The sequence below is a fragment of the Lithobates pipiens genome, unplaced genomic scaffold (genome assembly GCF_037356315.1).
Source record: "Lithobates pipiens isolate NorthernLeopardFrog02 unplaced genomic scaffold, aLitPip1_a1.2 Scaffold_35, whole genome shotgun sequence".
NCBI lineage: Eukaryota > Metazoa > Chordata > Amphibia > Anura > Ranidae > Lithobates > Lithobates pipiens.
Genome location: NW_027507811.1, coordinates 2,658,507 through 2,674,545, shown reverse-complemented (window position 1 = coordinate 2,674,545; position 16,039 = coordinate 2,658,507). Strand labels below are relative to the sequence as shown.

Here is a 16,039-nt window from a genome sequence, read left to right as displayed (position 1 = left end):
TGGACGAGGGTGATTTCTACGTGATAACAGTCTGTATAACCCTTTTGTCTAAGGCTGTCTGTCGCTTTTCTTTACCCACCAAAGATAGGTAAATATCTTCTTTGTTTTGTGAAATGGGACATTATTGTTCAGGCAAATCTGTTTCAACACCAGGTTTGTATAATTTAAAAATGGTTGATCCATTGAAATCATATGTTTTCCAAGTTTTCAATGGATCCGCCATTTTTTTTGTCACTCCTATAGAAGACAGTTCTCGTTGTTTCCTCCCTCTCTGACTAAGGTCCATGAATAAAGAAATGATCTGGTAGGAGATCAGAGGACCCATTTACTAGTTACCTTGAGGGGGGAATTGTAAGATCCTCAGAGACAAAGCTGCCTGATGTGGGCGGAGTCCTGGTTTAGGGGAACCAATCAGCTCATGTCTAGTAATAATCTTTGTATTTCTATTTTAGTAGATGGACGGGAGATGAGGAAAACCTCAGAGGATTGTCTCACTTTGTCTCCAGACTGTAAAGTAGAAGATGAGGACATCACACAGTATAGTCCAGGAGAAAACCCGACTACCTCAAATGTCCATCCGGCACCACACAGTGTAGATGGACCATCGTATTCCTCTTATCCTGAGGAACCTCAGACTGTGCGGGACGGTGCCGGACCATCGTATTCCTCTTATCCTGGGGAACCTCAGACTGTGCGGGATGGTGCCGGACCATCGTATTCCTCTTATCCCGAGGAACCTCAGACTGTGCGGGACGGTGCCGGACCATCGTATTCCTCTTATCCCGAGGAACCTCAGACTGTGCGGGACGGTGCCGGACCATCGTATTCCTCTTATCCTGAGGAACCTCAGACTGTGCGGGACGGTGCCGGACCATCGTATTCCTCTTATCCCGAGGAACCTCAGACTGTGAGGGACGGTGCCATCCTTCCATCAGATAAGAAGTTTCCATGTCCTGAGTGCGGGAAGTGTTTCCGTTTTAAATCTCATCTTAAAGTGCATAAAAGATCTCACACAGGCGAGAAGCCATATTCCTGTCCTGAGTGTGGAAAATGTTTTTCAGATAATTCCAGTCTTTACAGACATAAGAGAGTGCACACGGGGGAGAAGCCGTATTCCTGTCCTGAGTGTGGGAAATGTTTTGCACATAAATCCAGTTTTTCCACTCATCAAAAATGGCACAGACGGGAGAAGCCATTTTCCTGTCCTGAGTGCGGGGAATGTTTTTCACGGATTTCCAATCTTCATACACATCAGAGATCTCACACGGGTGAGAAGCCGTATGCCTGTCCTGAGTGCGGGAAATGTTTTACAGCCAAGTCACATATTTACAGACATCAAAGATTGCACACGGGTGAAAATCTGCATACCTGTTTTGATTGCGGAAAATGGTTTATTCAAAAATCTGATCTTGTCTCACATCAGAGGACTCACACGGGGGAGAAGCCGTATTCCTGTCCTGAATGCGAGAAATGTTTTTCACACAAGTCCGATCTTTATAGACATCGAAGACTGCACAAGGGGGAGAAGCCGTATTTCTGCCCTGAGTGCGGGAAATCTTTTTCGGTGAAGTACAATCTTAATGCACACCTGAGATCTCACACGGGGGAAAAGCCGTATTCCTGTCATGTGTGCGGAAAATGTTTTTCAGTAAAGACCTATCTTTCCAAACATCAGAGCTTGCACACGGGGGAGAAGCCGTATTGCTGTCCTGTGTGCGGGAATTTTTTTTCACAGAAGTCTAATCTTTACACCCATCAGAAATCGCACACGGGGTTGAAGCCACTTTCATGTTCTGAGTGCGGGAAATGTTTCACACGGAAGTCCAGCCTTTTCAGACACCAGAGATTGCACACGGGGGAGAAGCCGTATTCCTGTTCTGACTGCGGGAATTGTTTTTCAAGAAAGTCCAGTCTTTACACCCATCAGAGATCTCACATGGGGGAGAAGCCGTATTCCTGTCCTGAGTGAGGGAAATGTTCCTCACTGAAGTCCTGTCTTCCTGTACATCAGGGGGTCCCACACAACCCTGGAGGTGTATTAGTGAGTGCGGGAAATGTCTTGTATATGAATGTTGCTGGACATGTGGGGAAGAAGCACCCCCCTGATATACACCTCAGATATACTCCATGGCTGATCTTCATCATGGAAGAAACAGTCGATAAGGAGATCAGAGATCACCAAAGACATGGATGAAGTGTTGTACCGTGTTGGCCATTGATAGCAGGATAAAAATTGAGTCATTACCTCTCATTGGCTGAGTACATTTTGTGGTGGAAGCTTTCGCCATGTTTTATGTAATTCTGTGTTTTTTTTTATTCATCAGCTCCATCTATTGGCCATAATGTACTATTTTGCTATTTTTCCGATTGCAGTATTTCAGAAAAAATGATGGCCACTAGATGTCTTGAAGAGATTTGAGATCCCATTAACACTTAATCAGCGACATCAGCATAAGGGGCTTAATATCTGCTGCTAATCTAGGACTGATTCATTTTGATAAATGTTAGCCGGTCAATGGAGTCTGTGGACAGACACGCTCCTTTATCTGTCACAAAACCTCCAGCAGCACTGAATTCCGTTCGGAAAAAATTGAGTCATTACCTCACATTTTGTGGTGAAAACTCTTGCAAGAGGTCTGTTTTCTCAAGTCGTCTTCCAGGACGAAACACATTAACCCCACACTTAAAAGGCGGTTCTCGAGGCCTTTTAAAATAAAAATGGAGTCATTGCCTCTCATTGGCTGAGTACATTTTGAGGTATGGAGACTTGGAGGTCTATTATTCTCTTGCAAGAGGTCTGTTTTTACTCAAGTCGTCTTCCAGGACGAAACACGTTAAGTCCCACCACTTAAAAGGCTTTCCTCTAGGGCTTTTAAAATAAAAAATAGACTCATTACCTTTCATTGACTGAGTACATTTTGTGGCATGGAGACTTAGAGGTCTATTATTCTCTTGCAAGAGGTCTGTTTTTACCCAGGTCGTCTTCCAGGACGAAAAACACGTTAACCCCACCACTTAATGGGCCTTCCTCTAGGGCTTTTTAAAAAAAAAAATGGAGTCATTACCTCTCATTGGCTGAGTACATTTTGTGGTGTGAAGACTTGGAGGTCTATTATTCTCTTGTAAGAGGTCTGTTTTTACTCAAGTCGTCTTCAAAGACGAAACGCGTTAACCCCACCACTTAATAGGCGTTCCTCTAGGGGTTTTTTAAAATAAAAAATGGAGTCATTACCTCTCATTGGCTGAGTACATTTTGTGGTATGGAGACTTAGAGGTCTATTATTCTCTTGCAAGAGATCTGTTTTCTCAAGTCGTCTTCCTGGACGAAACATGTTCACCCCCACCATTTAAAAGGCAGGCCTCCTAGAGCTTTTAAAATTAAAAACTGAGTCATTACCTCTCATTGACTGAGTACATTTTGTGGCGGAAGATTTCACAAACACTGTCTGTTTTTGAAAAATGTGTTGGAGAAACGTGACCCACCCGTAGTGAATATTTGTTTTATTTAATGTATGTATTTTTTAATAAAATGAAATGAATAAATGTGACGAGCATTTGCCCAATTATGACAAATTTTGTCCGTATTTAAATTCTTACAACGATTTCCTATGATCATTGGCTCCATCTAGTGGCTATTTTTCCTGATGGAGGTGTTTCAGAAAAAAAAAAATACCTTGTTTTGGCCACTAGATGGAGCTGACCATCATAGGAAATCGATGTGTTAATTGAAATAAGGCCAGAGGTTCGTCACGGCCGGGTGTCGAAATTTGTGCAACTTGTTTTTTTTAGTAAGTAGGTCCCTTTTGTTTCCTTGGTCAGGCGTGGTCTACTACAAGTACCTGAGGTCACCCTCGTGCAGCTATGAGTACAGGCGACTTTGAAGAAACGATGTTAATTAATCCAACAATTGTAAACCAAACATTTTGTTTTAAAATATAAAGTGATTTTACTGACCAATTGGATTTCTTCCTTCACTGTTTCCTGATTTTATGACTGCAATCTTGTTAAAAGTAAAAAATTCAATGATGTCAAACTTGGGTACCTGAAAACGGCTCTTGGGTGGCACTTTGACACCCTCCCGTCTGGCCTAAAGTAAAATGACGGCCTGGCGGGACATTCAACATTCTGGGTGGACGTCTCCCCCCCCCCCCCCCGGCAAAACACACCTCCCACGGGCCAGACACAGCAGCAGACAGATCAGGGTACCAACTCGCTGCCGGTACCATGTGATCGCTGTGACCAATCCAAGCAGATTTCATGACAATTGTACACAAAGGATGCTTTCTATTTATCCCATTCAGTGTGTACTATTGTGTTGATCTCTGTAGATTGGGCACAGTGATCACATGGTATAGACAGGGCCAGTCAAAGAAATGGAGCAGAATGACCGATCAGGGTACCGACTCGCTGCCGGTACCATGTGATCGCTGTGACCAATCCCAGCAGATTACATGACAATTGTACACAATGGGTGCTTTCCATTTATGCCATTCAGTGTGTACTATTGTGTTGATCTCTGTGGATTGGTCACAGTGATCACATGGTATAGACAGGGCCAGTCAAAGAAATGGAGCAGAATGACCGATCAGGGTACCGACTCGCTGCCGGTACCATGTGATCGCTGTGACCAATCCCAGCAGATTTCATGACAATTGTATACAGTGGATGGTTTATATTCATCCCATTCAGTGTGTACTATCGTGTTGATATCTGTAGATTGGGCACAGTGATCACATGGTAAAGACAGGGCCAGTCAAAGAAGAGCTGCTGGTACCATGTGATCGCTGTGCCCAATCCCAGCAGATTACATGACTATTGTACACAGTGGATGGTTTCTATTCATCCCATTCAGTGTGTACTATCGTGTTGATCTCTGTAGATTGGGCACAGTGATTACATGGTACAGACAGGGCCAGTCAAAGAAATGGAGCAGAATGACCGTTCAAAGTACCGACTTGCTGCTGGTACCATGTGATCGCTGTGACCAATCCCAGCAGATTTCATGACAATTGTACACAAAGGATGCTTTCTATTCATCCCATTCCGTGTGTACTATTGTGTTGATCTCTGTAGATTGGGCACAGTGATCACATGGTAAAGACAGGGCCAGTCAAAGAAGAGCTGCCGGTACCATGTGATCGCTGTTCCCAATCCCAGCAGATTTCATGACAATTGTACACAAAGGATGCTTTCTATTCATCCCATTCAGTGTGTACTATTGTTTTGATCTCTGTAGATTGGGCACAGTGATCACATGGTATAGACAGGACCAGTCAAAGAAATGGAGCAGAATGACCACTTAGGGTACCGACTCGCTGCCGGTACCATGTGATCGCAGTTACCAATCCCAGCAGATTGCATGACAATTGTACACAAAGGATGCTTTCCATTCATGCCATTCATTGTGTTGATCTCTGTGATTGGTCACAGTGATCACATGGTACAGACAGGCCCAGTCAAAGAAATGGAGCAGAATGAACGATCAGGGTACCGACTCGCTGCCGGTACCATGTGATCGCAGTTACCAATCCCAGTAGATTACATGACAATTGTACACAATGGATGCTTTCCATTCATGCCATTCAGTGTGTACTATTGTCTTGATCTCCGTGGATTGGTCACAGTGATCACATGGTACAGACAGGGCCAGTTAAAGAAATGATGGCACTGTAACCCTATAGCGGTAATCTTTGATGGAAGCAAGAACTGGCCTTGGTGTAAAAAATGTAAATGATTTGCAAATGTCAAACAGGTGCGGAAAAATTGGTCCTTGAGTGTTAATTGTGTCCATGAAACCTACACCAAAAAATGTCTTCCAGATAAAATCAACACCCACAAAGCTGGGCAGTCTTGCAGAGATTCCCGATCCAGAAAACACTTAACCACTTCAGACCCGGACCAATTTGCAGCTGAAGGACCAGACCTCTTTTTGCGATTCGTCGCTTTAACTGACAATTGCGCAGTCGTGCGACGTGGCTCCCGAACAAAATTGGCGTCCTTTTTTTCCCCACAAATAGAGCTTTCTTTTGGTGGTATTTTGCGGTTTTTATTTTTTGCGCTATAAACAAAAATAGAGCGACAATTTCGAAAAAAATGCATTTTTTTTTACTTTTTGCTATAATAAATATCCTCAAAAAATATATATAAAAAAAAATTTTTCCTCAGTTTAGGCCAATACGTATTCTTCTACATATTTTTGGTTAAAAAAAATATCGCAATTAGCGATTATTGAATGGTTTGCGCAAAAGTTATACAAAACAGGGGATAGTTTTATGGCATTTTTATAAAAAAAAATTTTTTACTAGTAATAGCGGCGATTTTTATTGTGACTGCGACATTATGGCGGACACATCGGACATTTTTGACAAATTTTCGGGACCATTGTCATTTATACAGCAATCAGTGCTATATAAATGCACTGATTCCTGTGTAAATGACACTGGCAGCGAAGGGGTTAACCACTAGGGGCCAGTGTAGGTGTTATGTATGACGTTATGTGTTTTTTTTTATTGTAGGGGGGCGTGGCCTGGCATGTGACGTCACTGATCGTCATTCTCTATAAAAAGGGAACAGACGATCGGTGACAGCCACACAGGGAAGCACAGGGAGAGGTTTGTTTACACAGACCTCTCCTCGATCTTCAGCTCTGTGACCCGACCAGTACACAAAGCAAGGTCCATAAAGACATGGATGAGCGAGTTTGGGGTGGAGGAACTTGACTGGTCCTGACCTCAACCTGACAGAACACCTTTGGGATGAATTTGAGTGGAGACCCAGAGCCAAGCCTTCTTGTCCAAGTTCCAACATCAGTGCCTGACCTCACAAATGCCCTTCTGGAAGAATGGCCAAATATTCCCATAGACACCCTGCTAAACCTTGTGGACGGCTTTCCCAGAAGAGTTGAAGCTGTTATAGCTGCAAAGGGCGGGCCAACTCAATATTGAACCCTACGGACTAAGACTCGGATGCCATTAAAGTTCATGTGCATGTAAAGACAGGTGTCCCAATACTTTTGGTAATATAGTGTATATATTTATCTCCATTTAGCAAGTCCACACCAGGTCTAGCTATGGCCCAAGACATAGGAAACAAAATGATTAACTTCTTTTTTTGTTATGCTTGAGAAAAATGTAAGTCTTGGAACATTTCTGCTTATATTATTTATATAAGTCCATTGCCATCGTAATGGATTAGGATGGATTAGTCATGAATGTAATTCCCCACAAAGAATAATATTTAGGGGAAAATATAACAAGAAAACATTTAAAATGCTAAACAGGTAGACCAAGGCCGTGTTCACACTACTTTCTTTGGGCTGCAGTTCCTCTGAGCTCCACAAGGTGGCGATCTCACTACTACTCAGACAGGAAGTCTCTATGGAAGACAGGAAGTGAGGTCAGCTACAGACAGGAAGTGAGGTCAGGTATAAATAGGAAGTTTCGGGTGAGCAGTGAGTCGGGAGGAAGTAGAGAGGAGACATCGCTGGAAGTGGCAGCAGAGGAGGTAATAAGATCTTATTTTCTATTTATCTGCCACCACCCCCTCTTTAGACCGAGCCGGGCGAGGAGGACTCGTAATTTTAGCAATACCAATTATAATTTTAGAATAAGCGTCTGCAACACACACACACCGCCACCACAGCCAGGTCTGCTCAGAGGCCTTACTTTGCAACAGTAGCACTCTTCAAGAGACGGGTCCGTTTGTAGCTTGCATTAAAGCGGAGCTCCACCCTAAAGTGGAGCTTCCGCTCATTGGAACCCTCCCCCCCCTCCGGCGCCACAATTGGCACCTTTCAGGGGGGAGGGGGGGTGCAGGTACCTGTACAGTACAGGTATCTGCACCCATTTCCGGCATAGATATCCGCAGAATCTGCGGATATTTACACCCCCTTCCCGCGGGTCCCCCGCTGTCTGCTGGGAAACACACGGATCCCAGAGACAGCGGGGGCCGTCCTTATTGCGCAGCGCGACTCGCGCATGCGCAGTAGGGAACCGGGAAGTGAAGCCGCAAGGCTCCACTTCCTGATAGCCATACCCAAGATGGCGGCAGCAGCACCCGAGAGACGATCGAGAGATCGGCTTCGGGGTGCCGACATCGCGGGCGCGCTGGGCGGGTAAGTGTCCTTATTTTAAAAGTCAGCAGCTGCAGTATTTGTAGCTGCTGGCTTTTAAAAAAAAAAAAAACGGCGGAACTCCCGGCGGACTCCCGCTTTAAATGGGTTGTAAAGTGAATTATTATTTTTTTTTAAATAGCAAACTTGTTATACTTGCCTCCACTGTGCAGCTCGTTTTTGCACAGAGTGGCCCCGAACCTGCTCTTCTGGGGTCCCTCGACGGCGGTCTCTGCTTCCTCCCACATGTGCTTCTCACGTTCATGCCAGCTCCCTCGCATGGTGAGAAGCACCTGCGGGCGCGCTCCCGTGATAGAGCCGGCGGCTATAGCCGCTCGCTGTATCACACGGCCCCGCCCCCCCCCCCGCGTCAGTGGATGTGATTGACAGCAGCGCGAGCCAATGGCTGCGCTGCTTTCCATCCATCCACTCCAGCCAATCAGCGGCCAGGCTGAACGGTGGAAAGGACGTCGGGGGACGAGCGCGGGACTTTCGAGGGGTGAGGTAAGTAAAACGGAGGGGGTGGTGGCGCAGGCACTGTCAGATGTTTTTTCACCTTAAAGCGGGAGTTCCGCCGTTTTTTTTTTTTTTTTTTAAAAGCCAGCAGCTACAAATACTGCAGCTGCTGACTTTTAAAACAAGGACACTTACCCGCCCAGCGCGCCCGCGATGTCGGCACCCGAAGCCGATCTCTCGATCGTCTCTCGGGTGCCGCCGCCGCCATCTTGGGTATGGGAATCAGGAAGTGGAGCCTTTCGGCTTCATTTCCCGGTTCCCTACTGCGCATGCGCGAGTCGCGCTGCGCAATAAGTACTGTACAGGTACCTGCACCCCCCTCCCCCCCCCTGAAAGGTGGCAATTGTGGCGCCGGAGGGGGGGGAGGATTCCGATCAGCGGAAGGTCCACTTTAGGGTGGACCTCCGCTTTAATGCGTAGAATGCATTAAGGTGAAAAAACATTTACCTTTACAACCCCTTTAAGAGCTTTAGAGACAAGGGTAACACTTTTCGACATAAGGGTTCAATAATGAAAAGGTCAAAATTGGTGCAAATGTAAAATATTTACAGAAAAACATGTTTCAAAGAGATAAAAAGACAATATACAGCCACAAAGAAGTGAGGTAGAATTGGGGAGGAAGGATACTTGCGATTAATATCCGAGGGTTGATCAGAGGTCGATCGATGAGCTGGGTAATCGGTTCTCAAACTTGGCAGATGTTCCTGTTCGATGTTAAAAGGAGAACTGACCATTGTCTTGGCATCTCCTCTTTTCTGTGGGATCAAAGGGGGTGTTGACAGCGACCAGTGACCAATCGTCCGGTCATCTTGTTTAGGGGTTGATTACGGGGAGGTGTCTACACTCATGGCTATAAGGATTATCAAGTCTCCATTTTGTTATACTGTATTCCATCTTTAAACTTTGTATGACCAAGTTAGAATTCTAAGTACTAAGACATAGCTGCTCTCTATCTGGGAAATATGCTGTTTTCTTAGAATGCCCTTGGCCGCGAGAGTTTGTGCAAAGAAAGCCAGACTTACGGTCATCTCACATTCCCTTAACTGCGTCTGTGACCTAGAACGTCTGGATCACAGGCTACTAGCACAATGTTGATGAATATTGTAGTCTTACTCTTATCTCGTGAAGGTTAATGACGTGCTTTGCCATGAAGACCTGATTTCTGCTTATTCTGCTTGTTCTGTCAATAAACCTGTTACTAGGAAAAGTTTGGTGTATAGCTACGAGGGGATCCCTGATTGGCTACTCCACAGGGTGCCACCCCAACTGTCTCAGCATATAACCTGTTGTATTCAAAACATTAAATGTAATCATTATTCACATACATCTCGTGTATGAGTCTTGGTTATCTCACCGGTGAAAGGGACTCCCAGGATCATACAGACCACAGCCTAGGCAAGATAGGAAGAGGGAAATCGAGCACCTAACAGAGCAAGGACCTACCTTTACAGCGACCATGTCCCAGGAACACTTTGTGATACATATTCATATCTCTGCATCTACTGCAAATAGCCATATTATTGTCCAGCGTGACATTTGCTTCAAAACAAATACACACATGCCAGGTCTCCAAGACCTAGTTCCCCCTCGAAGGAATAAGGGGTACCAGTGGTTTCCCATATGATCTGACATGGGGGTGTCTGGACTTGAAGCGTTACAGATTATCAGAGGAAACAAAATACGTCCATATTATGGCTGTGCTATTATTACTTTGGAAGTTATGAAACTTGCTGGAATTTCAGAACGATCCTCAACTCTTTGAGCTTTATGTGGATGGAGGTATTTACGACCGGTATCTGTCGGTTCTCTGAATTGAGAGGGTGACAGTTTTACAACGGGCCTGGACAAGGCCGACATTGGTTGTTTTCACAGGCCTAATCCTGGTTCTCCATGTTGAGATAAGAACTCTTTTGAAGAGTTAAGCCTATGAATTCCTGAAAATAAGGGAGGAGGGAGAGGGTTCAGATTTCTACTGCACCGTTTAACTGTTCGCCAGGACTGTCATGGCTGCCATAAGGTTCCCCCGACAACATGGCCGCTAGCTACAGCTTTTCGTGTGTCCAGTACGTGATATCATTACACTCATGCTATGGTTTTTTTGGGGGGGGATTTTCCCTTGATGTTTATCAAGGATAAGGGTCCGGTATATACATTTTTTGCATCATTTATTTATTTATTTTTTTGGTGAAAGTCCCCTATTAATGTCCTATAGTAGACCCTTATTTTGGATAAGGGTCCAGTACTGATCAAAGAATCCCAGGCCGCTTTGTTCAGGAACTGGACCGAAACCGGGTACATTTGGCTCCTCACTATCACCAGCTTCAATACACTGCCATCATGGCTGCTCTCAGACCTCCCAATGGGCATAAGGGGCACCCTGTGACCTCTGCAGCCTCTGACTCTACATTTAGGTCTGTTGGTGCTTCATACAAACGTATCTGTCTCCAATAAGATTTTTTCTGATATAAATTTTTTTTTTATATTTTGCGACTACTACAGTACTTCTGGTAGTCAAAGCAGGTCAAGTACAGGTTTGTAGGAAACGCTAAGTAACCCAACCTGCCTGTCCCAATTCCCACTGGGGGGCAGCCTGCTTATAAACCCCTTATATCCCCATCCGAACATTGTACAACCAATACAGTCCAGATAATTCTCCACTGTCCTTCTACAGAGAAACCCACATAGATCACATGACCACACCAATGAGGATGGAGGAGGACCGAAGTCACATGACTGAGAAGATACTAAACCTCACCCTGGAGATCATCTACCTGCTGACCGGAGAGGTGAGGAGGATTCTGGGAGGTCACATGACATCACTCTTATCTCTATTAATAAAACACAGACCTGACCGGAGAGGTGAGGAGGATTCTGGGAGGTCACATGACATCACTCTTATCTCTATTAATAAAACACAGACCTGACCGGAGAGGTGAGGAGGATTCTGGGAGGTCACATGACATCACTCTCATCTCTATTAATAAAACACAGACCTGACCGGAGAGGTGAGGAGGATTCTGGGAGGTCACATGACATCACTCTGGTCTAGTGTGGTCAGTAGTCCATGTTCTTCTTGTAGATGATGTCAGATGATTGATGTCGGTTTATCTTTCTCCTGATCTGTAGGATTATGTTGTAGTGAAGAAGTCTAGTGGGGAGCCAATCTCAGGAGGATGGAGCAGGACCCAGAGCCCCACCATGGTGCCTCCCCCTCCTTCTCCCATACCTGAGAGGAGCAAAGAGCAGAAGATCCTGGAACTGACCACCATGATGGTCCATCTGCTGACAGGAGAGGTGAGGAGGATTCTGGGAATTCTGGGACATTATCCAGTAACACACAAGGGATGTGTCTGGATGGTGACTGTATCATTGTGTGTGTCAGGTTCCTATAAGGTGTCAGGATGTCACTGTCTATTTCTCCATGGAGGAGTGGGAGTATTTAGAAGGACACAAGGATCTCTACAAGGACGTCATGATGGACAATCAGCCGCCCCTCACATCACCGGGTAAGAGGAGACTTTATTGTAAAGGAGAGAGCAGTACGGAGGCTCCACCTAGATCCCCCATCATCTGATAGACACATAGAAACAATGTATTCAGTCAGTGTGTGTGTTTCCTACAGATGGATCCAGTAATGGGAACCCACCAGAGAGATGTCCCCGTCCTCTGTATTCCCGGGATTCCACACAGGAAGGTCACACCATCCCCCACTGTTATAAGGTTGGTGGGACGGAGCTTCTAAAACAGACTCATGAAGACCATGTGTAGATTTCTATTTGATGTCACAGTAATAAATCTTCTATCTTACAGATAATATTCTCTCTCATTTTCTTGGTTTAGAGTGGAGATCCAATGGATATAGATTTTGAGGTGAAATCAGAAGAAGAAGAGAGGTATGTGAGGGATGATCAGCAGTCTATGGAGGAGGATGGAATAACGGGGACATTTATAGAGGAGGACACTCCTACAGAGATCAGCACAGGTGGGTCATTAACACTAAATACCTCCCTCCACCCATACTGCTCACTGATTGGTCCAGAGTAGGGCGGGGGCTGGGTGATATCAGCCTGTAATCCCCTGGTCACTTTCCTGAGCTGTGTTCCCCGTCCTGTATTCCTGGATTTCTCTCCGATAATCTTCCTTCTCTGTGCTGCCGACACAATTTATGGATCTAGACTGGATTTATGGAGATTCTGGGGATCAGCTGGCAGCAAAATGTTGTTTTACATCATGGGTGTTGCTTGACCCAGACACCCGGGGTATGTTTCTTTCCGGGTCTACCAAGATCTCAGACAGAACAATCCCCCCGGGGTTACTTGCTCTGTTATTTGCTGGCTGTGCCGGGTGGAGGGATATGTCTGTATAGTCTCAGACCCAAGTCACTGAGTGCAGTCTCAGGAGATGGGAGGAGCGGTGTGGGACCTCTGCAACTTGTCTCCAGTAATTATTTCATCCACCACTGATTACTAAATGCCAATATTATAAGTCCTGACCCCTGCACTATATTCTCTATGTTGTACATTACATACTCCTGACTTCTGCTCTCTCCCCTCCCCCTACTGCTATATATACACATAATATGTATTCTCTTTTGTTACACCCATTTCCTACCAGCTGGACATTTTATATCGGATAATGTGATTGGAGGACAGACTTTTACATGGTGATAATAATGTGATAACATCCTCCAACTTTAGAACCTTCAACAGAAAGTGATAATGTGGGAGGAGTCAATAACCCAATGATGGGGGTCTTCAGGATCAGTCCAGATCTTGGTTGTTCTCCCCCCATCCTCACTCTCTGACCTCTGGTGGGGCTCAGCCCCGCTGTTTTTCATGACTAAATCATGGACTAAATAAGGAAGTGCAGGACTTCTTGTGTTGGGAAGATGGCAATGAGTGATAGAGGGGGAGGGGACACTCGTCCTATAATCCCCTCATCACTGTCACTCCTATAGAAGACAGTTCTCGTTGTTTCCTCCCTCTCTGACTAAGGTCCATGAATAAAGAAATGATCTGGTAGGAGATCAGAGGACCCATTTACTAGTTACCTTGAGGGGGGAATTGTAAGATCCTCAGAGACAAAGCTGCCTGATGTGGGCGGAGTCCTGGTTTAGGGGGACCAATCAGCTGATGTCTAGTAATAATCTTTGTATTTCTATTTTAGTAGATGGACGGGAGATGAGGAAAACCTCAGAGGATTGTCTCACTTTGTCTCCAGACTGTAAAGTAGAAGATGAGGACATCACACAGTATAGTCCAGGAGAAAACCCGACTACCTCAAATGTCCATCCGGCACCACACAGTTTAGATGGACCATCGTATTCCTCTTATCCCGAGGAACCTCAGACTGTGCGGGACGGTGCCGGACCATCGTATTCCTCTTATCCTGAGGAACCTCAGACTGTGCGGGACGGTGCCGGACCATCGTATTCCTCTTATCCCGAGGAACCTCAGACTGTGCGGGACGGTGCCGGACCATCGTATTCCTCTTATCCCGAGGAACCTCAGACTGTGCGGGACGGTGCCGGACCATCGTATTCCTCTTATCCTGAGGAACCTCAGACTGTGCGGGACGGTGCCGGACCATCGTATTCCTCTTATCCTGAGGAACTTCAAACTGTGCGGGACGGTGCCGGACCATCGTATTCCTCTTATCCCGAGGAACCTCCGACTGTGAGAAATGGTGCCGGACCATCGTATTCCTCTTATCCCGAGGAACCTCCGACTGTGAGGAACGGTGCCATCCTTCCAACAGATAAGAGGCTTTCCTGTACTGAGTGCGGGAAGCGTTTCCGTTTTCCATCTGATCTTAATAGACATAGAAGATCTCACACAGGTGAGAAGCCGTATTCCTGTCCTGAGTGCGGGAAATGCTTTTCACAGAATTCCCATCTTTGTAGCCATCAGAGATCGCACACGGCAGAGAAACGACTCTCCTGTTCTGAATGCGGGAAATGTTTCTCATTTAAGGGCAGTCTTACCATACATCAGAGATGGCACACGGGGGAGAAGCCGTATTCCTGTTCTGAGTGCGGGAAATGTTTTGTACAAAAATCTGATCTTGTCAAACATCAGAGATCTCACACAGGGGAGAAGCCGTATTCCTGTCCTGAGTGCGGGAAATGTTTTTCAGATAAGTCCAGTCTGTACAGACATCAAAGATCTCACACGGAGAGAAGAAACGTTCCTGTCCTGAGTGCGGGAATTGTTGGTCACTGAAGTCCTGTCATCATGTGCATCCGAGATCCCATACAACCCTGGAGGTGTATTAGTGAGTGCGGGAAATGTCTTGTATATGAATGTTACTGGACATGTGGAGAAGAAGCACCCCCTGATATACACCTCAGATATACTCCATGGCTGATCTTCATCATGGAAGAAACAGTTGATAAGGAGATCAGAGATCACCAAAGACATGGATGAAGTGTTGTACCGTGTCGGCCATTGATAGCAGGAGAAAAATCTAAATTTTGTGGTGTAAACTCTTGCAAGAGGTCTGTTTTCTCAAGTTGTCTTCCGGGACGAAACGCGTTAACCCCACCACTTAAAAGGTGGTCCTCTAGGCCAGGGATATGCAATTAGCGGACCTCCAGCTGTTGCAGAACTACAAGTCCCATGAGGCATAGCAAGACTCTGACAGCCACAAGTATGACTCCCAGAGGCCTCTGGGAGTCATACTTGTGGTTGTCAGAGTCTTGCTATGCCTCATGGGACTTGTTGTTTTGCAACAGCTGGAGGTCCGCTAATTGCCTATCCCTGCTGTAGGCCTTTTAAAATAAAAAGGGAGTCATTACCTCTCATTGGCTGAGTACATTTTGTGGTGTAAACTCTTGCAAGAGGTCTCTTTTCTCAAGTCGTCTTCCAGGACGAAACACGTTAACCCTAACACTTAAAAGATGGTCCTCTAGACCTACCCTTCAGTATTCGTGTTTCCTGTGAAAATAAAATGTGGGTTACTTTTAATTCTTATTACACTTCGCAATTATGTGCCACGTTGTGTTGGTCTATCACATAAAATCCCAATAAAATACTTTTACGTTTTTTGGGTTGTAACATGAGAAATGTGGGAAATTTCAAGGGGTCTGACTATTGAACGAAACACCTAAAAGATACCGCCTGTGGAAGGGAATTCCACATCCTTGCCGCTCTTACAGTAAAGAACCCTCTACATAGTTTAAGGTTAAACCTCTTTTCTTCTAGTTTTAATGAGTGGCCACGAGTCTTGTTATACTCCCTTCTGCAAAAAAGTTTTCTCCCTATTGGTGGGTCACCAGTCCGGTATTTATATATTGTGGGGTCACCAGTCCGGTATTTATATATTGTGGGGTCACCAGTCCGGTATTTATATATTGGGGGGTCACCAGTCCGGTATTTATATATTGGGGGGTCACCAGTCCGGTATTTATATATT

At 45.4% G+C, this 16,039-nt stretch overlaps 4 protein-coding genes across 4 annotated transcripts in view; all 4 read left to right on the top strand.

Moving 5' to 3' along the window:
* LOC143956045 (uncharacterized) overlaps positions 1-16,039 on the top strand; it is a 296,417-nt gene that overhangs the window by 89,330 nt on the left and 191,048 nt on the right. The gene's annotated exons all lie outside the window — the stretch shown is intronic.
* Positions 1-16,039, top strand: part of LOC143955742 (uncharacterized) — a 273,000-nt gene that overhangs the window by 88,506 nt on the left and 168,455 nt on the right. The gene's annotated exons all lie outside the window — the stretch shown is intronic.
* Positions 210-15,219, top strand: LOC143955333 (uncharacterized). The gene is given in 2 exon segments (XM_077465403.1): positions 210-1,969; positions 13,708-15,219. Coding segments are annotated over 2 exon segments (2,730 nt in total). The 5' UTR covers positions 210-379; the 3' UTR covers positions 14,848-15,219.
* LOC143955962 (oocyte zinc finger protein XlCOF29-like) lies at positions 7,428-12,345 on the top strand. The gene is made up of 3 exons (XM_077466089.1): positions 7,428-7,503; positions 11,298-11,412; positions 11,753-12,345. The coding sequence occupies exons 2-3, from the start codon at positions 11,317-11,319 to the stop codon at positions 12,134-12,136; spliced, it is 480 nt and encodes a 159-aa protein (XP_077322215.1). The 5' UTR covers positions 7,428-7,503; positions 11,298-11,316; the 3' UTR covers positions 12,137-12,345.

Excerpts from the sequence above, each read along its gene's own strand:
- LOC143955962 (XM_077466089.1), top strand. The coding sequence starts at position 11,317 with ATGACCACACCAATGAGGATGGAGGAGGACCGAAGTCACATGACTGAG. Across the intron at positions 11,413-11,752 it reads TCTACCTGCTGACCGGAGAG|GATTATGTTGTAGTGAAGAA; the intron begins GTGAGGAGGATT and ends CCTGATCTGTAG.